The sequence below is a fragment of the Mauremys mutica genome, chromosome 7 (genome assembly GCF_020497125.1).
Source record: "Mauremys mutica isolate MM-2020 ecotype Southern chromosome 7, ASM2049712v1, whole genome shotgun sequence".
Lineage (NCBI taxonomy): Eukaryota > Metazoa > Chordata > Testudines > Geoemydidae > Mauremys > Mauremys mutica.
The window spans coordinates 64655067-64682588 of NC_059078.1; the positions used below are offsets into that span (position 1 = coordinate 64655067).

At 42.0% G+C, this 27522-nt stretch overlaps 1 protein-coding gene across 7 annotated transcripts in view; it reads left to right on the forward strand.

Moving 5' to 3' along the window:
- The window catches only part of ADK (adenosine kinase), a 566325-nt gene that overhangs the window by 427401 nt on the left and 111402 nt on the right, over window positions 1-27522 (forward strand). For all 7 annotated transcript variants that reach the window (XM_045025033.1, XM_045025027.1, XM_045025030.1 and 4 more), the window contains one exon: window positions 4619-4789. In XM_045025033.1, coding sequence (XP_044880968.1) covers window positions 4619-4789 — 171 coding nt within the window. The remainder of the gene's footprint in view (window positions 1-4618; window positions 4790-27522) is intronic.

Consider the following 27522-nt stretch of genomic DNA (forward strand, 5'->3'; position numbering starts at 1 on the left):
GATGCAAAGGATCCTCAACTCCTGTTGCCCTTAATTGGGCACTCAGCTCTTGGCAGAATCAAACCCAGATTTTGGAAGTGATTGTATATTTGCTAAACTGGGAAGTGTGGAGCAACGGGAAATATTTAGACAGTGTTTTCGAAATGATCTTTAATCTTTAAACTCCTTGTTAAGCTAAAATTTGTCAATGAGTAGAACTTCTAAGATCTTTAGCTGAATTACTTTGAATAAAAATACAGATGTATTCTAATGTGAAGACAGAATAATATGGTGATGAGAACTGGAAAATAGAGCCCTTTCATCATTGTTTTTTAGAGTGTTGCAATAGTGTTGCTATAGATGAGGCTGAAATGGCGCTTCACTTACAAGACCCTACTTGCAAGTTGCTTGTTACTTTGCAGCACATGTGATTGCTGCCTTTAATTCAGTAAGTTTAATCAAATTTGAGACTATTTAGTGAACTCTTCTAGGTGATTGTAAGGGTCCGTGTGCGGGTCCCCTTGTCAGGTGAGGGGTCGCTCTTGCCTTCCGGGCGCCTGGGAACCAGGCCGCCTCACTACAGGATGCTGAGTAGCAGTTCAGTCTTACAATCAATGCCCTAGACTAGGGCGGGGCAACAGGCAGTAGTCCTGGGCTCAGACCCTCAGGCAGGGGCTGAGCAAACAAACAGGAACAAACAAACAGTAGTTCAGTGTATCAAGCCAAAGCCCTAGCTCAGGGCGGGGCAGCAACAGATACAGGGCTCAGACCCTCAGGCAGGGCTGAGCAGCAGTTCAGTTTATAAAGCCCAAGCCCTAGCTCCGGGCGGGGCAGCAACAGGTACAGGGCTCAGACACTCAGGCAGGGCTGAGCAGCAGTTCAGTTTATAAAGCCCAAGCCCTAGCTCCGGGCGGGGCAGCAACAGGTACAGGGCTCAGACACTCAGGCAGGGCTGAGCAGCAGTTCAGTTTATAAAGCCCAAGCCCTAGCTCCGGGTGGGGCAGCAACAGGTACAGGGCTCAGACCCTCAGGCAGGGCTGAGCAGCAGTTCAGTGTATCAAGCCCAAGCCCTAGCTCAGGGCGGGGCAGCAACAGGTAAGTCCGGGCTTCTAAGCCTGAGCGTTGGGGGTGAGGGGGAGACTGCCACCCGTGAGTAGGGTGGCAGGGGGGACACAGGCCCACCCACTCCACTATGTCCCGGCCCGGGACCCTAGCAGCGGCGTGGATCCGCTGCAGTCAGTGGGGATCCTGGCCGCAACACACTGACATAGGCTCAGTGTCGGCTACAGCCAGACTGGGGTCGGCTATCCCCGGGCCACTTCCAATCTCCCCCTCCGTTGGTACCTGTATCGTCGGAGCTTCAGCAGAGGGGTCCACCAGCATGGGCTCCTCAGGAGACGGGTGCACGGGTGGGCTCGACTCCTCCTCTGGGTACCGGGCTCGGGGCAGGCTCGGCCAGTCCTCCTGTGGGTACCGGGCTCGGGGCAGGCTCGGCCAGTCCTCCTCTGGGTACCGGGCTCGGGGCAGGCTCGGCCAGTCCTCCTCTGAGTACCGGGCTCGGGGCAGGCTTGGTTCAGCAGGAGCTCGGGCACCAGCGTCTGTCCTCTCCAGTGGCCGGGGCCCAACTGAGCGCTGGGCCCGGGCCTTTATACTTCCTGTCCCGCCCCTTGACTTCCGGGGGGCGGGGACAGGTGGCGGTGGCTCCGCCTACTGAGGCGGCTGTTCTGGCTCGTCCCTCTCAGGTGCGGCTGGGAGGCAGGCCGCCTCACTACAGTGATGGAAAAGCAAAACTACTATAATTGAGCAGATATAAGGGTATTATTTTTAATAAGGGAAGCATCTTAGAGTATGTTTAACTTGGTATCCTACTGTGATATTAAAGTTTATGGAACTATTTACCGTGGTAAAGTCAATGTGTCACCAGTTTAAAAAAAAAAAGTCCCTTTTTTGGTTGAAACAATGTATAAAAGATGGGCTACTATCAATCATCACAACACATTGGGTGTAAAAACTGAGATCAGTAATTTTGAGTAGGGACAAAGTCTGTCATTTCATAAGGGGGAATTTGAGGTCACAGATTTTTTCACTTGTAGGAATAAAACCAGTTTTATTTATTTGCATAACCAGACTTGGGTAAGTGGTTGCTCCTTAATGAAGACTCATTTTGCCTGCTTTTAATTATTGGTTCTACTAAGTTGCAATTGGTTTTGAAATAATGATTGGTATGTGTGCAGTGCAACATTGCATGTTAAATTTTAGTCACAAAGATTCAGAATGTTGAGCTCAAAATGGCAGCCATCACATCTTTTCATTCATGGTTCCCATTTTGACATCAACCTACTAGAAGAAGTCATTTTACCTATCTATGGAGTCAGAAATACGATAGTGACACCATGCTAAATGTCAAGCAATGAATATCAAAAGCAGCAAACAACTTTCATAAGCTTGAGAGGATTTGGAAAAGTAGCGTGATTGGCACTGACGCACAACTATGAATTTTGAATACTGGTGTCATGTCTGTAGCAGAGTCATAGGAATCTACAACAGAAATTGATGAGAAGATTAACTCATTCCAAAGTAAGTGCTTATGAAAGATCTTTGAAGTGCATTGAAGGCAGTTTCTTGCAACATCAGAAATTCAAGGGAGAGTAAACCATACTGAAGCATCAAATATGTCAAGAAGAAAATGATGGACATATTTAGGCCACGCTTTAAGGATGCCACTAACACAACTTCCACAGCAAGTGATAACATGGCCACCACCTGGAAAGAAAAAAAGAGGACAACCTAGAGAAGTATTACTTAGAAAAATAGAGAAAGGTAAATTCATCAACATGACACTCAGAAGCCTAAACAGACTAGCCCAAGACCAAAATAAATGGTGGAAAACTGGTGGATGCTGTATGCACTTAAGGATGCGAGAGAACATAAAGTAAAGGAGAAAAAAGAAGGTAAAATGAAATTTAATTAAATGAGATACTGGCTTGTTTCTGGTTCAACTCTGTTTATTCAGTATTTCATTTTTGACACTTATTTTATATTTGTACTGTTTTTATCATTTGAGTTGGGAGAGGGAGAAGATCTTGAAAAATTATGACTATAATAAAGTATATACAATCTACAGAGCTTGCAATAGTTACATTAACTAGCATTCCCTACCAGTGTCCAGGATCTATATCAGTGTTTCCCAAACTGGGGTTTGTGAACCCTTGGGGGTTCACAAAATGTTACAGGGGGTTCTTGGGAAAAATTCCCTAATGGTGGACAGCGCTGTCCCTGGGGACCCCGAGCAGGATGGGACACTGAAGAGACTTAACCTTCAAGACTCCTTATAAGAAATGGAAAGGAAAGTGGATATTTTTTGCTGTTTTTAAAATTAAATAGGCAGCTAGTATTGTTTTTAAAATTATTATGAAGAACAAGTTTAAGCTTTGTTGTAACGTGCATTGTTTGCCTGGAGTGCTCAAGACCTGAATGCTTGTGTAGAAGGAACTCTTTGAGTTGGCTTCTTAATTACCTTAATGCTGTTTCACATCTGATACTCCTTGATGAAACATAGGAGCCTTGTCTTATAACAGGCTTATTCAAAGTGATACAAGCTACAAAAGTGAGATCTTGGAAGAGTGTTGCCATTTTCATAATGCAATAAAAATACTGTAATGATCAATAATAATTAATACATAGTGTGTAATAAACATGTCACAAAAACAAATTTTATATTTCCGAGATCACTGCTTTTATAATTTATACTCGGGTAAAAGAGAAAATCCCTGAAAATATTCATTTTTAAGAGGGGGTTCACGAGACTTGACATTTTAGTGAAAAGGGTTCACAGGATGTTAAAGTTTGGGAACCACTGATCCATATAAATATAATATACCAAAACAGGTATTAGTAACAGTGTATTGCAAAGTAACAAAGGTGTATTACAGTTCAAGACTAAAAGGTATATGTGGCCTGTTCTTCTACTGTCTGGAAACCTTAAAGAAAGTGATAGGGACTACTAATGTCAGGTAATTAAGATTTTCTTTTAGCTTCAATGTATTAATTTGAATGAGCCTGGTATACATTCCAGCAGAATTGGCTTCCCTCAGAAGGGAATCAAGTCAAGTATACTGGTCTGATCTTCACTCATATTACTTTCCTAAACCCTGATCTGCACTCCTTATTCTAAATTAGCTTTTCCTTTGGGAGACCGCACTTATGTTAGGGTTGCCAATTTTGGTTGGATGTATTCCTGGAGGTTTCATTACATGACATACTCTTTAATTAAAGATTCATCTTTAATTCCCAGAGACTCCAGCGCAGTCCTGGAGGGTTGGCAACCCTAACTTATGTAGTTATTTGTTTCCTTTTATTGATATTGGCTTTATTAACATTTGGCTTCGTATTTTATATTACAAAATATTATTAATTATGTAGAATGACATCCTTTTCATTGTTTAAATATTATACTGCATTATTAAGAGATCAGGCATAATGGATTAATCTAACTAATTAAATTAAATCAAAGGATGCCATTTATACAGTTTCATGTTCGATAAGTGTGCTTTTCATTTTTTGTCCCACCTGCAAACAACTTATTTAATATAATTCCTAATTTGAAATTAGTAATATATATTTGTTTGCTTGCTTGCAGGGATTTTTTCTTACAGTTTCACCAGAAGCAGTATTAAAGGTGGCCAGTCATTCTTCTGCAGACAACAAGATCTTCACTTTGAATCTTTCTGCACCATTCATTAGCCAGTTCTATAAGGAGCCACTGATGAAAGTCATGCCTTACGTTGACATCCTTTTCGGAAATGAGATGGTGAGTCCTGCTAAAAATATTTGTTTCTGACGGATGTTTATGTCTAGAATACTCTCTGATTTTTCTTTCGTCATTAACATATATTTTAAGTGACTTTGTGTAAAATGTAAAATGATACTGTCAAATCTAATTTACAGTCTAAGTTGAAAAAGAAAGAATTAAACTAGTGCAGTGGTTCAATGGACTGCTAATGTGTTAACCTGTTAAAAGTTTTCACCTTGATAGCTTTAGTCTTGATGGCCCATTCTGCAATAAAGTAGACACTTTCTTTAAGCAGGAGGAGAAGGACATTAGGAAAACACAATTTATAAATTTCTCATTGATCTCTATGGAAGATAGAATGGCAAACCATCTATAGAAATTCACTTTTGTTATACTTTTCTGTGCAAGAATGGGGTAAACAGATTGGGTGAAATTCTGTGCCCACTGAACTCAATGGCAAAGTAGCCATTCACCTCAATGAGGCCAACATTTTACTGACTGTACTGATATCACTTTGTATTTTCTTAGTTCACAGGGTTCTCTTGTAAGCATTTATATGTTTGTTTATCATGAATAAAAGAGTGAACTCCTAAAGAAAGCCATATAAATAAATGAACTGAGTGAGGACTTCTCTACACTTGACACTTTTGCACCAGCATAGCTATGCTGGTGTAAAAAGTTACATTCATTATTGCAGCTTGTCTAAGTTTCAAATCAAAGTAAACTGTATTGGGAAAGTGACTTTGTACACTTGTGCAGCATGTCTGTCCTCGGGGTGTACATTGGTGCAGATACAACAGTGCAAAAACTAGCATAGACCAGCCCTGAATACTTTTGTAAAGATTAGAAAACAGCATATTTCTTCAGGTACAGTAGGATAGTGAAAGTCTACTAACCACGGGTAGTTGGATGGGAGAAGTATTTGTCATTGACAGTTCTTCTTTGAATGGTTGCAGACATGTATTCCGCTCGTGTGTGTGTGCCCAGGACATTGAACCCGGAGAACTTGGCCTAGCAGTACCCAGAGGGGTGATGCCTGTGCCCTCTGGCCCTTAGCTTCTCCCCTGACTGTTTAAGGGCAGCTTTGCCCTGACACCCTCAGTTCCTTCTCACTGCCTGCGGCTAAAGTCAGAACATTTTGTGTGGTATTTTACCTCATGCTGCTGTACATCAGTCTGTTTGGGATTTTATTGTATATAGTAAATAATTAAAATAGTTAGTGGAACTCTCAGGTTAATTTATCGTAGTAGTCATCCTGGCTGATGCCATCACCAGGGTTTAAACATTATCCATTGTGTGAAATGACTGTCCTCAATAGTGACCCCACCCATGCTGTTTATTGTGCCTGGGGTAGGGACACTTTAAGTAAAGGTGCTGCATCTGTAAGTGAATGCAAGACTTGCATTTGAAGCAGCACCTTCTGGAGCAAGCCATATGGCCTGCTTTGGCACTGGGGACCTTCACGGATCAGTAGGCCTCCCAGAGGGTATTTGAGGCAGCATGGGCTCTCCCAGCAGGAAGAAAGACCATTCTCCTTTCTCTGGTCCCCCTAGAAAAAAATCTCATAAAAGAGGCTGGAGCTGTTCCAGAGCTTGGAGAGATTCCTCTTTCCCTTCTAAGAGGAGTGCAGACGGGCACCATGATTCATCCTGTACGTGAGAGAGCAGGGCCATCTACCTGCTTTTCAGCACTGAGGCGAGAGCAAATAGACTCAGTACTGTTGTCTCCAGTATCATCTGTGGGTCGTCCATTGAGTCTGGTACTGATGGTATCAGTGTTGGCAGCATCGGACTTGCTTTGCTTGACAGCATACCAGTGCAGGCGTATCAAGCAGCATCAGTTCCTGAGTCTCCTCAGATTCAAGGGTGCTCAGGTGTGATGGCTTCTTCATCAGCGCCCTTGGCGCCATCTGTATGGGTTGTGGACTTGGCATTAGTGTAGGCACCAACTTTAGCACCTCTTCTAACTCGGTACAAAACTGAAGTTGTCTGCCTTTTTGGCACTGAAAATTAGCGCAGGTCTGACCCAGTATGGCCATTTGTATGTTCTTCTTATGTATTCTCTTTGCTGCTGTTGATGGCTCTGGTGCTCACTGCCATGATGGGAATGGTGCTGGCTTTGACATCAGTGCTGACTTCTGCTTGAAGTGTCTAGTGTTTTAACTTCATAATGCATCTCATGTGCCGGACTTTGGATGAGGTTGGACATTTGTTGAGCCTGCTGGGGATGGCTCTTCCATTGCATGTGGACTACTTGGAAAGTTTCTCAGCATCAGGCTCAGAGATGTCTTTATCTTATCCCTCACCTTCTCATTATCATTCGCAGAAGTCATCAAGACCTCCTGGGGGTCACCCATCAGTATCCAGATCGGCACCAATCCTGCTTACTGGCCACCAATGCCATACCCTTACCCAGAGTGGCCTCCTTGGAATCTCTGGGATGTTCCAAAGTCACCCTGGTCTCAATCCTATTCTGCCAGTAGCCTCTCCTCCTGAACATCTGTTGCTGCAGCCACAATTCTTGTTCTCTGACAAAACTGAGGAGATGCTGCATTGATGTAAAGACTTGTGAGCTAAATTGCATTCATTTGGGGATTTTTACCCCAGCAGTAAAGAGGTGTCAGCAGCAGTAATATCGCTCTCGGTGGTTTTTCAGGTCGAATTATCTAGACAGCATGACTTCTCCAACAAGAGGCACAAGCCTCATAGGATAATGTCTTCTGGTCCCAATGTCAGTCAGTCAGCCCATCCTCCATCAGCATCGGTCAAGCAGCCAATTTGACTCTGCCTCCGAGGTCAGCATTCTAGTCATTACGCTTCAAGCCCCCATTTGGGGACAGAGGGGAGGTGGAGCACCAGTGGGAAAGTGCGGAAGTCTGCTCCTATGGCCACAGTTCTGGCTCTGGCTTTTTTGCCGCCCCAAGCAAAAAAAAAACCTGCGCGGGGGCCGGAGCAGCAAAAGGAGGGGGGGGGGGGCAAACCTGCCGCTCGGCCGGAGCAGCGAAGGGGCAGGGGGAACAAACCTGCCGGCCAGTCAGAACAGCAAAGGGGGGGGGGGGGGTCGTGAAACCTGCCGGCCCGTCAGTGCGGCAAAGGGAGGGAGGGCGCGAAACAAACCGCCCGGCTGGCCGGAGCGGCGAAGGGGTGAGGGGGCGTGAAACAAACCGCCCGGCCGGCTGGAGTGGCGAAGGAGGGGGGCGCGAAACAAACCAGCCGGCCGGAGCGGCGAAGGGGTGAGGAGGAACGAAACAAACCGCCCGGCTGGCTGGAGCAGCGAAGGGAAGAAAAGAAAAAACCTGCGGGGCGGCGGGTGCAGGGTGACTCCCAGCCCTGCAGATGCCGGGCTTGCTGCAGACCTAGCACTGCTCCCAGCAGCTCCCTTCCTCTCCGCCGCTGCCCCCTACAGGCAGGAGCAGCAAACCAAAAAGAAAAAAACCTGCAGGGGCGTGGAAGCGGTGAAATGCAAAAAAAAAAAAAAAAAAAGGGTGGCCGGAATGCCGCCCCTTGGAATCTGCCACCCCAAGCAGAAGCTTGCTCGGCTAGTGCCTGGAGCTGGCCCTGTATGGCCATGAGAATGATTAAAGGATTAGAAAACATGCCTTATAGTGATAGATTCAAGGAACTCAATCTATTTAGCTTAACAAGAGAAGGTTAAGGAGCGACTCTATAAGTATCTACCTGGGGAACAAATATTTAATTATGAGTTCTTCAATCTATCACAGAAAAGTATAACACGATCCAATGGCTGGAATTTGAAGCTAGACATTCAGATTATAAATAAGGTATAAATTTTTAACAGTGAGTAATTAATCATTGGAACAACTCACTATGGGTCATGATGGATTCTCCATCACTGACCATTTTAAAATCAAGATTGGATGTCTTTCTAAAATATCTGCTCTAGGAATTATTTTGGGGAGGTTCTGTGGCCTGTGTTATATAGGAGGTCAGACTAGATAATCATAGTGGTCCCTTCTGGCTGCAAGGTGATTCATAGATTTGTAGGCTTTCCCACTTCTACAGGGCCTTAGAGTCAATAATTACAGACAACTGGATCCGAAGTACTGGGACTGGATTATGCCATTCAATTCCTATTCATGTACCCTTCTACCCCATCCCATTTCAGGGAACCTTCTTAAGAGTCTGCTTCTTCAGTAGATGCACACTTTTTGACCTTTGGGGGCCACAGAGGAGGTTTCCCTTCAGAATCAGGGAAAAGAATTCTACTTATGATACTTCTTGGTCTCCAAGTCCGAGGGAAGATACAAGATTCTGAATGGTTACCGTAATGACTGTTCTCCCTGGTTTGAATCACAACTGGCTTGCTAGCCTTGATTTACAGGATGTTTACTTTCATGTGGCGATTTTTCCAGGTCACAGGAGGTTTCTGTGATTTGTAATGGCAGGTCAGCATTATCAGTATACCATGCTTCTGTTTAGCCTATCCTCCATTCCATTGGTATTTACCAAATGTGTGACTGTGGTAGCGGCACAGCTCAGAAAAAAAGAAGTTAGTATCTTCCCATATCTGGATGATTGGTTACTGAGGGGCAAGTCCTCTCGCATTCCAATTCACGTTATGTCTCTACAATCATCTGGGTCTGATTTTGGGAAAGTTGTTTAACAAAGTGAAGTTGTTTAACATTGACTCAAAAAAAATTGAGTTCTTTGGGTCTTGAGTTTGAGAGCATTTCTTCCAAACGAACCATTTTAGGCATTTCATCACCCGCGTCTGGGACTTCAGTCTCTACCTTGGACTACAGTCCTTGTATGCGTGAAGTTATTAGGCCATGTGGCTGCATGCATGTACATAGTCTAGTATGTGAGATTGCCCCGTCATCTATACATGTGATTGAAGTTGATCTATTGCCCGAATTGTCAATTGCCCAAACTGTCTGGGCGTCTCCAGCAATCCTGGTCTCCCTACAGTGGTGAACAGTTCAGAGCAATGTTTGCTAGGTTGTTCCGTTTGCTCCACCAACCAGAACTGTAATCACCAATGCCTCTTCAATAGCTTGGGGACCATATCTAGGGGCACTGGAAATTCAGGGCTTGTGATCAGAACAAGAACATCTTTCCATTTCAACGTCCTGGAGCTTCAAGCCATTTACACTGCATACCGAGTCTTTTGAGATCATATTGGGGCACAGTGGTTCACATACTCACAGACAACAACACTGCAGTGTATTGCATGAACAAGCAGGGAGGAGCCTGCTCCAACCAGCTTGTCAAGAGGCAATAAAGTTTTGGCAGTTCTTCATCGAGGAAAACATAATTCACATAGCTGCTCACTTACCCAGGGGGTACACAATCACTTGGTAGATCACTTCAACAGGATTTTCTCCCAGAATCACGAGTGGTCTCTGAAGTTACAATGTGCTGAGGTCCATCTTCGCAAAATGGAGCATCCCAGCTATTGATCTATTTGCAACAAGAGACAAGAAGTGCCATCAATTTTGCTCTCAGCTTGGTCTTAGTCCAGGAACCTTAACCAGTGCCTTCCCCCTGAACTGGGAATCAGTGCTAATGCATGCCTTTCCCATGATCCCACTGATTCCTCAGCTTATTCTCAAACTAAAACTGAATCATACCAGACTAATTCTCATTGTTACAATTTGGCCGAGACAATGTTGGTTCTCTGACCTACTAAGTTTATCTATTCAGCCTCCCATCTCTCTTCCTGTGTCCTGATCTACTGCCTATTGACTCAGCACTATGGTTGAGTTTTGCATCCAACACTGAGCAGTCTGCATCTCATTGCGTGGATGCTGCATGGCTAGATGAGGAAGAGGAATGCATGATGTTAGACAAATACCTCTCAATAGTAAAAAAAAACATCCACTAGAGCTACCCATTTGGCTAAGTGAAAGCGGTTTTCGGTTTGATCACTGGCCCTGGGCATTCAACGAAGGCTAGCTCATGTTCAGGAAATTTTGGAGTATCTGCTATATCTTCAATGCTTAGGTCTGTCTCTCTTAGCGGCAATCTCAGCATTCCATCCACCCATCCAAGGGAAGCCATTTTCTCAGACTTTATGGTAGTGAGATTTCTGGGATGAGTCATTCGTTACTTCCCACCAGTGAAAGAGTCAGTTTCCTTGAGAGACCTTAATACTGTGTTAACTGCTGTTATGGGGCTTCCATTTGAGCCCATGACAACCTGTTCTCTGTCCCTATTGTGCCAGAAGACAGCCTTCCTTGTTGCTATAACATCTGCAAGGAGAGTAACTGAGCTACAGGACTTAATGGCAGAGCCCCCATATGCAGTTTTTCAAAGACAAAGTGGCCCTACAACAATATCTTAAATTCTTGTTGAAAGTGGTTCCTCATTTCTACCTTAACCAAGTAATATACCTACTGGTATTCTTTCCTAAACCACACACAAGTGCAGATGAACAGAAACTTCATACATTGGATGTGAAACGATGTTTGGCATTTTACCTGGAGAGGACAAATCTTTTCTGTTCATCACCTTGTCATTTTGTCTCCTATGCAGATTGAACTAAGTGTCAGGCAGTCTCTGTGCACACAATTTCCAGGTGGATAACTTCCTTCAGTACAACATATGAAGTTGCTCAGACCATGCCTCTACAAAGATTGTGGGCTCATTTGATGAGAACTCAAGCAATGTCAGTATCAATTCTCAGTGATGTTTTGATATAGGACATTTGCAGGACTGCTACCTAGTCTTCTATGCATACGTTAACCAAGCACTATGCTGTTACCACTGCATCTAGGTCAGGTGCAACTTTGGGAAGGCCATTCTGCTGTAGTTGTTTAAATAGACTCTGAATAACACCTCCTACGATTACTGCGTATGAGTCACCTGTGTGGAATACACATCTACAACCACTCAAAGAAGAAAAAATGGTTACCTATCTGTTTTGTAACTGTTGTTCTTCAAGATGCGGGTGCAGATGGGTATTCCGTGACTCATCCTCCATCCCCTCTACATCAGAGTCTCTACTCTTGACATTGGGTGGAAAGGAGCTGAAAGGCATCAGGGAAGCACTGCCCTTCAGTAGTCAGGGGAGGGGCTAAGGGCTAGAGATCATGGGCATTGTCCCTACAGGTACTGCTGGGCAACTTTCTCTGGCTTCAGTGCACTGGGCATGAGCACACCTGAGTGGAATACATATCTGTGCCCACATCTCTTAGGACAACAGTTGCACAACAGGTAAGTAACAGGTTTTTTTCTATCTTTGTCACTATAACAGCCTCATTCTGTCATTTGCATTGTGAAGACCTCATTGAGGTGCTACCATGTATTTCTTTTCAGGAAACATACCATCTCAGGTGCTGATCTTGTCAGATATCACAAGTTAGCAGAGTCAGGCCTGGTCAATTCTTGAATGAGAAACCTCCCAGGAAAACCCAGTGTTGTGTTCCTCCTCCTTTTGTGTTGGTACTGCTCCCCTAACCTTTCTGATATAATGGATCACTGTGGTGTGTAAGGTACCATTTTTCAGATGAGATATAAAACATAGGTTGTGATCACTTGTCATTAGATGTACAGCATTTCACAAAACTAGATGCAACAGCTCCAATGGAAACTGCATTCTGCCTACTTTAATTCCTCCTGCTGTTTCAATAGGATATGGTATTACTTACTTGTCATAACTTATTGTGTAATATTGTAATGCATAATGCAGTGTAAAATGCTCCCTGCATTTACTGTGTATAGTTCTTGAAGCAGTCTGTTGTCTGTTAGCTTATATTTAAATACACCTCTACTGCGATATAACGCGGTCCTCCAGAGCCAAATAAACTTACCGCGCTATAGGTGAGACCGCATTATATCGAACTTACTTTGGCCCCCCTGCTCCTTGTCCCCTGACTGCCCCCTCCAGAGACCCCCGTCCCAAATCAGCCCCAGGACCCCGCCCCCTACCCAACCCTCCTGCTCCCTCTCCCCTGACTGCCCCGACCCCTATCCACTCCCCCCACCCCCTGACAGGCACTCACTGGCAGCGGCGGGAAGCGATGCAGCCCAGCCCCAGCCTGCTCCACTCTGCCAGCTCCCAGCTGCGGTGCTCTGCTGCCCGTGAGTGCGGGGAGGTTGGGGAAAGGACGCCCCCGTACTCACCTGCAGCAGGAAGTGGAGTGCCGCGGCCCCAGCCCTCTCCACTTTCATTTCCCCGGCCCCAGCCGTGTCGCTCGGGGGGTTGGGGAAAGGTCCCGCACTCACCGGTGGAAGCGGAGCAGCCTGGCCCTAGCCGGATCCACTCTGCCAGCTCCCAGCCACAGTGCTGCACTTCCTGCTGGTGAGTGCGGAGAGGTTGGGGAAAGGATGCCCCCTGTACTCACCTGTGGCGGGAAGCGGAGCGCTGTGGCCCCAGCCCTCTCCGCTTTCCTTGCCCCAGCTGTGTCACTGGGGGGTGGGGGGATTAGGGAAAGGTCCCGCACTCACTGGCAGCGGTGGAAGCAGAGCAGCCCGGCCCCAGCCTGCTCCACTCCGCCAGCTCCCGGCCGCGGCGCTCCGCTTCCCACCGCAGGTGAGTACGGGGGTGTCCTTTCCCCAACCTCCCTGCACTCACTGGCGGCGAGAGGCAGAGTGCCACGGCTGGAAGCTGATGCGCTGATCCGCTGGAGCGCTCCTTTACCGCGTTGTAGGTGAACCCGTGTTATATTGGGTCGCGTTATATTGGGGTAGAGGTGTAGTATCTTTTACTCTATCATTATTAAATGTTACCATACTGTTTATGCACTTTAAAGAGTAACAGGCCTCTTGATCTACGTTGCTTGCAGCCCTGCTAGAGTGGGATTTTCTGTTCATTGTAAACAAAGTAATTTTTGTTTCTTGCTATGTAACCTGCTCATTGCCACTTTAGATTCTTCTTTCTTTAGGATACCTTTCACAGTGGTATATTTTCTTGTTACTCTGTAATTTGAAACCCTTTCTCTTTCCATGGTACACTTGCTAATTATTGGCATGGGCTTTATCTAGTGGTTCCATGTATCTTGGCTTGTGGGTAAGATCATGCAAAACCCTTTTAACAAGAAAAGTTTTCTCTGACGCAGTTCAGCCTTCTGAATGTTCCTCTTTTTGTTTCTTAACCTGGATTCGTTTCCCTGATTTTGAATCTTGTATAATAATGTTTAATTGTCTATCTGTCTATTTGTGTCTTGATGTGAAGTGAACCACTTGACTGAGCCAATGTAAACACCTATTTTCCCCTATCTATTTTGATCTTTCCTTTTGTCTCTATATTTTGTTTTCATTGAATTTTGCTAATTTTTCGATCATAAACAGTAAAGGGACATACTTAAGGTAAGCATATAAGCTAGAAAACACATACTAGATGGTATAATTGTTACTTTATTAGAACAGAGAGTAGCCTAACATGATTTTACTCTTCTGTATATTTATCTTCACTTCGCATTATAGACCAACACAGTTTTATTGTTGAACACTGAGCTGTTTATTTTTTTAGAGTAATGTAAAAAGCATCAAAAGAACAGCAGAATTCCAAATTGATGCCATTCTTAAACTAAAAACAATTGGCAAAGAGATTTTAAATTACATCTTGCACTTAAAAATTTACAACTGAATGGAGATGGGTTATTCCAAGTTTCAGCTAGATGATAATTAAAATGGGCAAGTTGTAAACCTCACAAAATGAATACTCTAGTTGAGAAATGTAAATGCCAACATACCCTCAACGGCAGTGGTGGTGCTGAACACTGCTAGAATAAACTGTAGTAGTTATCAGCTATAACTGTCGCTCAGTGGCCATTGGTATGTTAAGCATTTGTCTTCGAAATCTCTTTCATACCTATTCAAAATATTTTGGTTTGAATATTTGACACTTATTAACTAGACTTCATACAATAAATTTAATACAAAACATTCAATGTAAAAAAATCATACATCCAGTGCTACTAACCTATTAAGGCCATTCTGAAGTCATTATCTGGCAATACATGGCTAGAGAACCTGATTATTGTCATTGCTTTTAATTTTTATTAAATTAAGTTTTTTTTAATAGTGTCATTTTGCAAATGGTTCTTAGCAATAATACCTTCCAAACGATCATAATCACTGGATAATTAACCTGCCAGGATTAAGCACACTCTGCTTTTGCCTCAGGATGCTTAACTCTCAAATAAGGTCAATTATCTCCTGATGATAACTGCTTTGTCACCAGTTGCTGCCTAGTTCATCTGTAACAACTCACCTCCTACTACATACTTTTTACAACTCAACCTAACTTTCAATAACAAAACAGTGGTTTGGGTTGTTAGAGATAAAGGCTTTAAAAATTACATCCAAATGTAAAGTCATCTAATGGACAGATGATTTCTTCTTGCACAATAGATGCTGTGCAAGCGGAGGAGCACACATAAGGGTATAAGTGAAAAGTGGAGAGCAGTACCACAGCTGCATGCTTGTTCTCCCATTTCCTTGAAAGCTCTATTCTCTCTGCTTCTTGTGATGAGGGCTCCACAACTCTGGTAGGCCTCTTTTGGGTCAAAGGAGGATGGAGCCAGGAAGCAGTAACTCTGTGTTATCTGTTCCCTCTCAAAACCTATGTCTAATCACACAGGGAGTAAATGCTGGTCTTAGGAGTATGAACCCAAGTTCCACACCTCTCAAAGAGGGTGCAGTAGCCAATGGCCACACCTAAGGGATGGTAATAAATGCCTCCAGGGAAGCTGTCTGCAAACTTTGGGACACACTGTTGGATAGGAGTTTTATCCTCATAGATCCCTGGGATCTGTGATTTCCCTGCCACTTCAGCACTACATTCCTGCCCATTGCAAGCCCCTCTGCCCCGAGAGGACCATTTGTTAGGAAGTTGGCATGGTGAAGCTTGCTGGGTTTCCGAGGTCCTATGTCTATTCCTGTAGGATTTCTCCATGGGAAAGGTAGAACATTTATTTATTTTCTTTTGACTTGGAATAAGGTTTTGAGTGCCCTGTCAGTTTTTTTAGTAATAAAATCACATAAGCAAACAATATGGCTCATAGTTCACAAATCAGTGCAAGTTACAAGGAGGATGTGTAGAACGATGATCCCAAACGTGAAGGTGAAATCAGTTTTTTGAAGCAACACAATAATATAGACAATAAATTTAATAAGCTCCCTTGAAAATCAGAACCCTCTTCTCTTCAGTGTGTGAAGCTGTTACTTCTAAAGGTGTGGTCTGTGAACAAATTAATTATAGGATTCTAAACTGAAGTTCTGCAATTACAGAGTACTGTTGCAACCAGTTAGGGAAAGTGATGTGGGTGCAACAACAAAAGTGCTCTTACAAAAGGAGGACATATGAAAGGCTTGTACATTTTGAAAAGCAATAACAATAGCTTTAATAATGGTTCTGGAGCCATGTATCCTGAGCTATAGAAAGATGGGTACATCTGCATGCAAAAACAATAAAACAAGCAGGCCTTGTCATCACTGTATTTAACAGTTGTACCAAAATGGCATATGGTGCCTCCTTAAATTAAAATGTTTGCAAATCTTATAAAGTATCAAATAATAACATATAAAAATTGTCACAAAAAGATATTATTTGGATGCAGTTTGTACAGCTGGCGTATTGGAAAGTGTATTATTCAGTGAATCTGCTATTTATTTTGATACTGTCCTTCTTGTTTAATGTGTGTGTTGTTGTACCTTCTCTTGTTACTCCTCTTTCAATGACAAGGAAAAGCCTTAAATCTAAAAGCACTGATAATGGTTGCAGTTGTCCTGACTTTGAACTTGCTTTTGTGCACTAAAAGCTGATTTGCTGATTCTTTGTGCTTGTTTTAACTGCAAGAATGGATGTAAATACTTTGTTTTGCAGTCTAAATAGATCCTGCCATCTATTTCTATTACTTGCAATATTGTATTATGTTGTATACAACTTTGCATTTTGTACACATTTCTGTGTAAAATGCATTGAATATTTGAGTCAAACTGCAGTCCAGCTTCTAAATTAGCTTTTTTAATGTCGGCCCATGTTTTGATTACACTAGTATAAATCCAGAATAGTTCAGTTATCTTCAGCGGAGTTACTCTGGATTTACACAAGTTTAACTGAGACGAGACTAAATCCTAGTAGGTGCATTTTAAAGATACAATATTCCAGGCTTCCTGTGTTCATTCCTTGGCCTGAGGAGTGTCTGATACTAGGGAGTGGTTGGTGTAAGCAGTTGCTGGTGAGAGGTTCTGACATAAACTGGCCGTATGGAGGAAGGAAAATGTAGTTGAAGCTATGATAAAAGGTGAGAAGGGAACAGAGCCGTATCAATTTCTTCTCCTCTTCTAAATCATCGTGGGCCCATAAGAGAGGAGAGGTAAATAGAGAGTGGTTAGTCATGCCATAAACATCACAGGTAGAAGCATTTCCTCTTCCCAACTAGTTGGAGTCATATCAGTATTTCAGATGGTTTAGCTGAAGCCAACTATTAGAATTGTATCTGGAATAAAGCTGGATACCTCAGTGAAACCTCATTTTGGTATGACACTAGTATAGTGTATGGAGAAAGAGAGAGAGATTTTTTTGTCTTTATTTTGTTCGGTAGGACTGCTCCTATATATGTTGAATGTTGGTAATCAGTCTCTAAATTCACTTGATAAATTGATTCATCTTGAAGGAAATTTTCAGCAATGCTAACATCTTAATTTCAGCTTTGAATTTACAATTACATCAGGCCAATACCTTGCATTTCACAATGCCTTCCATAATCAAAGGATCTCAAAGTACTTTACCAACACCTACTCCCTGGATGAAGTTAAGTATTATTATCCTCGCTTTATAGATGGGGCGGGGAATGAATCAGAGAAAAATTCAGGCTTGCCCAAGTTCACAAGATAATCTGTGGCAGAGCTAAGAATAGCACCCAGATCTCTTAACTCTCTGGTCTGTATTCTTATTAAACACATATAGGGAAAACCTTTGTAAGAAGACATCTCATCTTTTCTTTCAGTCTAACAGAAACAGACATTTAAGCTCTATAGATGCCAGGGTTTGTTCTTCTGATGCAGTAAGCAAATAGCATTCTGTGTTCTAAAGGCTGGATTTTGATTTTTATAAAATCTGTAACGAGGAGTGGAATGGGGGGGGGGGGGGAATGGACAGACATTTAAAGAAGGTAATTTTCAATAGAGCAAGAACATTTTTTTTTTTATTTTTTTTTACAAAAGCTCTGTTTATTTGCAGAATTTTGACACTGATTTTCTGGTGAAGATACTGACTTTTCAATTATAAGAGCTATGGCATCATTATATTACTGCTAAATTCACAGAATTAACTTCTTCCTCAGTGTCTCAGTATCTAATAAATTGTGTTCCTCAGAAAAATGAGGTGTTCTATAGCACAAGGTTTATAATGTCAATGGTGTGTTGTAAAGATATGCTTTGGGAAGGATTCTGAAATAGCCCAAGGCTATTTCAACTGCAGACACTGAATCTCCTCTCCAGCCCCACTCCTTTCCCCCTCCCACCTCTTTTTTTTTTTTTTTTTTTTTTGTGAACTGCAGTGGCTGTCTTAAGATTAAATGCTTTTAAATCATTTCCCAACCTTGCAGCCATCATTGATAAAAGCCCTGTTGTTTGAAATTATCTCAATCACTGTGGAGTTAATCATACCTTATACAGCAACATATTTCAATGTGATTCACTCTGCTTCAATTAATCTTCCTGGTTATCTACATTGTCTCAGCTGCTGCAGTACAAATTCAGGAGTAACAAGCAAGTCATTATTTTAGTATAGTTTACCTAGTATATTATGAATGAAAGAAAAATTGAGAGCCTAATATTTAAGTTGATATTTAGGGCTGCTTTTAATTAATCATTAGCTATTTAAATAATTTGGGAATCTTACCTCAAAAATGTTTTTCCCCCATGTCGAAAACGAATGAGCATATAAAAAAGGGGACTACACTTTACAGCAAGCTTTGCTTCTTAAAGCTAATGACATTTTCCAGTAGTCTCTCTGACAGGAGGAGGCAGATCCTTCATTAAGCTGTCCAGGCTTTAGATACTTCTGAGATCAGGAATAAAAAAGTCAGTGTACTATTAAGTGTAGTACAAGATGGAAGGGTTATTCTAGAGGAGAAGGCAGATTCCATTGTCGCTCAATGACTTCTCTTTTAGTAATGATGATAATACTTTGCACTGTGTAGCACTTTTCAGATCATCTCAGAACACTTTACAAACATTAAACCTCAGATTACACCAATGGGGTAGTGGTGTATTATTGTCCCTCTTTTACAAATGGACAAACTGAGCCCAAGGTCATGCAGCAAGTTAGTAACAGAGTTAGGAACAAGCCTACTTACGGATTTCTGGTTCTTTCCCCTTCTCTAACTTCTAGAAATGCTGCCTCCATACTGGATCTATTTTAGCCCAAAACTCTGTTAGCAGAAGGTATAAGACATGCAGAATTTGGCTTTTATTTTTTAGTTTATTATTTTAAAGTTTATCTTTGAGGACTTATTAAAGGTAAAGCACACGCAGTAGACAAAAAGCAGGGCACTGACATTATAAAACAGCTGTGATCAGTCAGAATACTAATAAAACTAAATAGTATAATTAATATGAAGCAACAGAGAAGAAACTGGAAATGTTTACAAAAGCTCTTCTGTTTGTATTTCACAAATATTTGCAGATAACTCCACATGCAAAGTACATGGGTATGAATGCAGGGTTCAGTACTCAGCTGCAGCTGAAGTTTGTCCTGTAGCTCCGCAATACTAGGGCTGGCCAAGGGTAGATTTAGCCTTCAGCATAACTAGGACTTGCCAGGGACTGTAAGGCCAACCAGGAAGACTACAGCTATGTTCTTTTCCTCTGCCTTACTCCTTATGCCAGGATGAGTTTAGCCAGTGTAGGGTTCCCTCACAGTGGGCAAAGAGAATGTAGTGGGGGCCAGGCTATGGCTCAGTTTTTAGGATTTGTATTATATCAAGGTAAGAACATAGAGATAAGAACTGTGGTGTGGCATTGGTCTATACAGAAATATAGACAGTTAGTGGAATATTGTTAGATGCTGATAAAGTCCACATGTAGTTGTAGAGTTCTTGTACACAAGTGGCTGTGAGGCTTTTCAAGAAGAACAGTTTGCAGTTTTCTAATCATTATGTACTGATACTTCCTCTGATTGTAAACCTGGGTCTAAACAACAAGTATGGGGTGGGACATACTTGGGGAGGGACAGTGGCAAAAGGATCTGTAACTAGTAGAGAACACTCCCTACTAATGCTACAACTTACTTCATTAGCTCAAGTGATAGAGAGGTCTGTGCTGTGGATCCAAAGGTTCTGACTCTGCTGATGACCCATGGTTCCAGATGGCGGAATTTGTTTTTTCCGTTTTATTTTGATTTAAGAAATTGCACACAAAAACATGATGTTAAAAGAACACTAAGGTTTAAAGGTCAAGCACTCAGAAGATAGGAAATGCCAGAATTAAGGTTGCCCATGCAACCTTAATTTGTAGTCTATAGGAATTGGGGAGTATCTCTTTAAATAGTTTCTGACCTGTCTATTGCCCTTCTCTCTCTCTTCTATGTTCTAGAAAACGCCAGAACCCTACAGGGCAGAAATGTACATATGTAGCTAGGCCTTGCATGTTGCTTATAGTTAGTCAACAAGATTATTTAGACCCCATTGTGTATGTGTGGTTGCTTCATATTACATAAGTTGTATAAAAAAATTAAAGACACAATATATAGGGTCTTCAGTTACATGGTCACATACTATTTTTTTCCACAGGAACCCTGCCTCATTCAATGTACAGAGTTCAGGAAATTAATCAGGGTGGTTCCAGGAATGAGGCTGTTGTCTGTAGGACCCCTGCCTCAGTTGTTGCAGAAGTTGGAAGGTGTGTAGTGAATGAGATTAGGGACTGCTGGAAAATAAAAAATGGTCTTGTAAGGAAGTTGAATGTCAGTCTTGAGAACTGAATTCTATTCCTGCCTTTTCCACAAAGTTGAATGTGATTTTTGGACAAGTCACTTAAAGCAGAATTATCACAGGTGCTTGTAATTGTGTGATCTTCATTGTCTGGGTGCCCAGTGTGAGACACCTGGAACCTGCTTTATATAAGTGCTGAGCACTCACAGCTGCAACTGAAGTAACTTGGAGCTGTGCTTTGAAAATAGCATTTTATAGCACTTTATAAGTATTCTAGAAAGTTGTCAGGCATTAGACATCCCAACTTGAACACCCAAAATTATTGGACTCCTTTGACAGTTTTGGTATTATTCGCTCTGTGCCTCAGTTTCTCAACTGGTAAAATAAGGATAATAATAGCATCTCACCTCAGAAGGCTATTAAGTTCAGTTTATTATTGTTTGCGAAGCACACAGTTGCTATAGTGATAGGAAAAATATGGCACACAGTAGGAATAAATGGTCAGTTTTTACAATAAAGAAAGGTAAATAGTGCAGTTCCCCCAAGGACCTGTACTGGGACCTGTGCTGTTCAACATATTCATAAATAGGGCCCTACCAAATTCACAGCCATGAAAAATGCATCATGAACCGTGAAATCTGGTCTCCCCTCATGAAATCTGCTATTTTATGTGCTTTTACCCTATATTATATAGATCTCATGGGGGAGACCAGCGTTTCTCAAATGGGGGTCCTGACCCAAAAGGAAGTTGCAGGGGGGGTCACAAGGTTATTTTAGTGGGGTTGTGGTATTGCTACCCTTACTTCTACTCTGTCTTCAGATCTGGGCAGCCAGAGAACAGCAGTTGTTGGCCGGACGCCCAGCTCTGAAGGCAGCACTCCACCAGCAGCAGTGTAGGAGTAATGGTGGCGATACTATACCATGCCATCCTTACTTCTGCGCTGCTGCTGGCAGTGGCTCTGCCTTCAGAGCTGGGATCCCGGCCAGCAGCCACTGCTCCCCAGCTGCCCAGCTCTGAAGGCAGTGCCACCGTCAGCAGCACTGCAGAAGTAAGGGTAGCAGTCCTGCAACCCTCAGCCCCTCCTACAATAACCTTGCAACCCACCCACAACTCCTTTTTGTGTTAGGACCCCTACAATTACAACACTGTGAAATTTCAGATTTAAATAGCTGAAATAATGAAATTTAGAATTTTTAAAATGCTATGACTGAAATTGGCCAAAATGGACTATTAATTTGGTGGGGCCCTATTCATAAATGATCTAGAAAAAGGGTAAACAGTGAACTGGCAAAGTGTATAAGCAATGCAAAATTATTCAAGATAGTTATGTTCAAAGCTGACTGCAAAGAGTTACAAAGGGATCTCACAAAACTGGGTGACTGGGCAACAAAATGGGAGATGCATTTCAGTATTGATAAGTGCAAAGTAATGTACATTGGAAAACATAATCCCCACTATACATTCAAAATGATGGGGTCTAAGTTAGCTGTTAGCACTCCAGAAAGAGATCTTGGAGTCATTGTGGATAGTTCTCTGAAAACATCTGCTCAATGTGCAGTGGCAATCAAAAAAACTAGCAGAATGTTGGGAGCCATTAGGAAAAGAATAGATAAGAAGACAGAAAATAACACAATGCCACTATATAAATCTGTGGTACTTCCAAACCTTGAATATTGCGTGCAGTTCTGGTCACCCCACATCAGAAAAAGATATATTAGAACTGGAAAAAGTACAGAGAAGGGTAACAAAAATTGTTAGTATGGAACAACTTCCATATGAGGAGAGATTAAAAAGACTGGGACTGTTTAGCTTAGAAAAGAGATGGCTGAGGTGGGGGATATGATAGAGAGCTATAAAGTTATGAATGGTGTGGGAAAAGTGTTATTTACTCCTTCACATAACACAAGAACCAGAGGTCTTCCAATGAAATTAATAGGCAGCAGGTTTGAAACAAACATAAGTGCAGCCATTCTATTCCAATTTAAATGTTATGGAAAGTTATTTTTAATATCTGCTTTACTTGAGGGAAATAGGTACTTGTTCTTCTGCATATTTCTGATTGTACAGAAATATGTTGGAAGCAGATGACTAAGGCTGTTTGGGTTTTCATAACTTGTGTAAGGAATATACCTTGCTTTTTGGGAAATAACCTTGAAGCTTACTTCAATGTTTCAGAAATACTGGTGACAATTTCTTTATTATATATCATATATTCCCATACCATCATGTAGTCCCATTTCTCTAAAACCACACACCCAACTCCTCTCTCCCCTGCCCCCTCAATCCACCACCCACATATACTCTGTCTCAATTTCTACATATAGATCATAGAATATGCTTACCCCAGTGAAGAGGGTTGCACACCTAGATTCTAAACCCAGCAACAACTCTTTCATTTTTTGAATCTGTACAGAGAGGGAGAGCAAATCCTGGGCAGCCTGCATCTCCCACTAATGTTCTCTTTCCCTCTCTCTCTCTCCCCACTTCTATTTATGTAATCTACTGTCAGTAGGAAGAAACCTAAGCTACCAGTGACAATACTGAGGCTGTTTCATAAGGACTGCCCAAGAGGCCTTATGAATAACATAGAGATTCATCCATTTTTTCCCTTCCTGTAAGACAATGTATTGTTTAAGAACTATGCATTGACTTCTGCTAAACCATGGTCCAAGGACTAAAGTCCATACTGGAATTCTGGGGTCACTAGAGTTGCAGCACAGTGCATTGTTATTAGCCCAATCTACCAATTGTATTTTTAACCATGTAAAGGGGATTCAAAGGAAGCCTTCATGGCACAGCGCAACATAAGCAAGCTCTCTCTCAGCTGTTCATATATTTTATGAACGAAAGTGTTCTTGACAACCTTTCTCAAAACACCACCACAACATTAGGAAATTAGTTGTTGGAAAATGGGATGGGGAAAATCTGAATTATTTAAGCAGCTGATCAGCCATCCAAATGGCAGGTATAAATCTATAGCTTTGTGAATGTACATCCCTAATTGCATATTTTTGGGGTTGGTGGTCAAATTTTGGTTTTTCCACGCACTTGTTTGATCAAATACTAACATCATCTGAAAGCTGCAGTGGGGGAATAGCTACGCTATAGTTGCATCACTTCGCTATTAATTTAACATAATATCTGTATAAGTCATTACACTCACTTGGAATTCTGTGTAGACATGATCTACCAAAACATAACAAATACACATATACCACCATTCATTTTAGTGAGAGTTAACTCCCCAGATACATTAAGGTGTGGATTCCATACTCTCTCAGTCCCTGACACATTTAAAGCAAAATATTTGAAGCAGGAAATGGGGTGTGTGTCAAACTGAGACATAGCTCTGTTTCATTTAAGTGAAACTCAAATTAAGATTATAGCATTCTGTGCTAGCCTCCTACAACTGTATCCCTGGAATTCTTTCTAGGCCATAGTGGAAATGACAAACCAAAATAAGTAATCTTCACACATGGTAAATAATATAAAGTATTACAGTTTTTTCTTCCTGATAACACAATCTTAATTCACACTCTACCTATTCAATTTCTACTTTCTCTTCTGGAGCTATTTTTGTCAGGATATAAATGTCAATTACCTCTTTTTAATCAACCTTCACCTCTATTATTCTTAAATAAGATTTTATCCTCCTTGTTATTTCTAACCTAGAAGTACACCATGGGGAATACTGCACCATAAATGAGCAGAAACACTGGTTACTTCAGAAAGCATTTAGATGGATCCAGAGTGAGAAAGGAATATGTAATAGGTTATACAGGGATATCATCATCCCAGGAAGGTGCTTAATTCAGGAGTAAATTATGCAGGCATTCCTTCCCCTCTCTATTTTTTTAAAATAACAAATTGCAGCAGAAATAGAAGATATATAATTTATGTTTTTGTTTTATTTTTAAAACTGTTTAATTTCATCATGCAAATTAAAAAAAAGCCTGCTTTCCATTTTAGACTATATAATTTTATTGGTATAATAATTCTATATGCTGGATGGGTGGAGAGGATTGGGCATTTAGATGGATAATGAGAACATCCACAGTTAAGGGATATAAACTCTCATTCTTCAGGGTATAAGCCAGCCACCATCTGATGACAATTGGAGAGAAACATCTCATATGAGCAGACTATTCTATAATTGTCCAACATGGGTTTCTTTCAATTTCCTCTGAAGAATCTGTTGCTGAACTGTCAGACAGGATACTGGAGTAGATAGATCACTAGTCTACTCCAATATGGGCAATTCCTATGTTCCTTTTGCAATTATTTTTCTCTCAAGAATGGAGAACTCATAGTTATGTAATCAGAGTTGTTCTCATCACAATTTATGTACTATTATGACTTTCTATAGAATTTTTTTTTAATTAGAATTGGACAACTGTTTGTGATGCCACTGGTTTCATCCTCAATTTCACTCCTTTGAAGGCATTTAATTGAGTCTCCTAAATGACTCTTGAGAGAAAACTCTCACCCCATCTCAAAGAAAGATGGTACCATTGTGGGAGGATTAGGAAGACCCTTCACCAAAGAAAAAGTGTCCTCTTGGGGAAATGGTAGATTGGCATTTGCCATCCATTTATATCTACTGGCTTTTATAGTAGCTCCTTGTAGGCTTAGGGAAATGCCTGCCTGGAGTTTTATGTATGATTAGGGCCTTCTAGAAGGAAGCTGGTGTAAGAATGGGGGAAGGAGAGGACTTACTTCCCAAGGTTCTTTACTCTCTCTCCCATATACCTTGCTCCACAACAAGGAAGAAACAGCACCATGAAAGTATCCCTCTTGCTCAGAGTAATGTTGGTATACCCGAAGATAGCATATTTTGGTTCTTTCCCCCCAAGTCACATTGAAGAACCTTTTGCTGGTTCCCAGAAGGCCTCTGTGTGAAAATATTGGGACTGCTGTAGCACAAAGATGGTACCTTGATTATTGTTCTTCCACTCATTCCTTTCTCCCTGTATTGGTTTCTTTGGAAGTAAATACCACACTTACTGCTCTGCAGGATGAGGTCAGTATAAGGAACATGCTCAGGTTGGGACAGAAAAGAAGTTAAAGCTGTGTAATAGTTTAGACCCCAGTCCAACTCCTATTAAAGTAAATGGAAAGACTCCTATCGATTTCAGTGGGAGAGGCTCAGGCATTCAGTGAGGTTGTCTAGATTACAGTCACAGCTGCATGAGATCAGGAGATTAGTGTTCTCAGCAGTAGCTGGGTTTTTGGCTCCTGTTGTTGATGGGCCTTTCTCAAGCCTCCATGGATTCAGGTGAAGCTGGTACACCACAACCTCCAGAAGAATAAACCCAGATAAGGTGTGTATGCTGAATGTAGTCAAACAGTCAGAGTCTTGAGGAGACACCATAAAATCTTTCACACGGAGAAAATGTATGCTTTATTCTAGCGGCCAAGCTTCACATCTCACTCCTGCCTTGGTACACATGTGATCACACTGTACTGTAATGGACTGACTATAGAGATTGGATCTGTAAAATCTCCTGAGAATGAATACTTTCTCTGCCTTGGGCACGTCATTTAACCTCTCTCCTCCCAAATTTCCTCATGTGAAATAGGAATAATACATCACAATCATATAGAGTGTTGGGAGGGATGGGTAATTTTTTTTACAGCACTTGGAAAATTTAATGTGTTATATAAATAGCAAGTGTTGTTTATTATGAGACCGAATCTCAGGTGCATGTAAGTTTGAGTCTCTTTGTGATGCACACAGAGGCACGTGTAGCCCCATAGCCTTTCTTAAGCAAACAAAATATTTTAAAGTAATTTGTCTGGCAGTACATTTCATTTGCACCAAAATGAGATTCTGGTATTGATACATTCCCTATTTTAGAACTAGCAGTGTACTTAAACTTAACCCATCAGTGCAAGTAGTAAAACTAGTTTGGCTGGCACTATGTGACACTATTATACAGTATGCAGTGTAGTTGTAGCTATGTCTGTCCCAGAATATTAGAGACACAAGGTGGGTGAGGTCATATCTCTTGAAAGCTTCTCTCACTCACCAACAAACGTTGGTCCAATAAAACACATTATCTCACCCACCTTGTCTCACTGTTATGTAGGATATTTAGATTCAGAGCCAAACATAGGATCTTAATTTACTGAGCCTTGGTACTTTGGAGTATTGCGGAAGTGATGCACTCACTTTCTGGGGAGAAAGTCAATTACTGCTGCTAGGGTCTGGCCCTTTTTCCATTATGTATGTGCCTTCCACTGTGATTATCACAGAAGGAACAGGGGCTACATCATAGAAGCTTAGCAGGTTTCAAGCTGTCTGTTTCTCACTATATGAAGATTATATACTATGTAACCCTTTCTCACCATTGCCTTAAGGAAATCTTCCAGGCAGCACTAGACAGCAGATTAGCTAATGCCAGTGACCACTATGGTCCTCTGGAAGGACTCCATGGTAACTGAGCCCAGGGCAGTGATAACACTGACTGGGAGAGAAAAGGTGGCACTCCTGTTTGTTGCTTTCTCCAGGTCACCCCTTATCTCACTATATAAGGTGCATGATGACTTGTGGGATGAGCCTGTGTTGCTAGTCTACCTGTGTCATGATGAAGTCAAGGAAGTTCCTCCTTGGCTTGTAGACCCTGTGTGAAGAGCATCTGTGAGCCAGGGAAAGTTTTGCTCTCCTTTCCCTTACTTGGCTCAACATGTACTAGAATGGTTGGGTGTTGTGCTACAGCCAAAGATTGCTACAGCTTCCACCCAGTACTGGCAAGCACCTTCCCTAAGGCGTTTTCTTAGTCTTCCCCGTCCTATACCTGGCCAGTCTAATTGGCTTCCTCTCTCAAATAACCAAGCCTGGAGCCCCTTGAAAACTGCTTGCATGCTCACTCTCTCTCACCCTTGCTCTTCTGATTATTTGTTCAG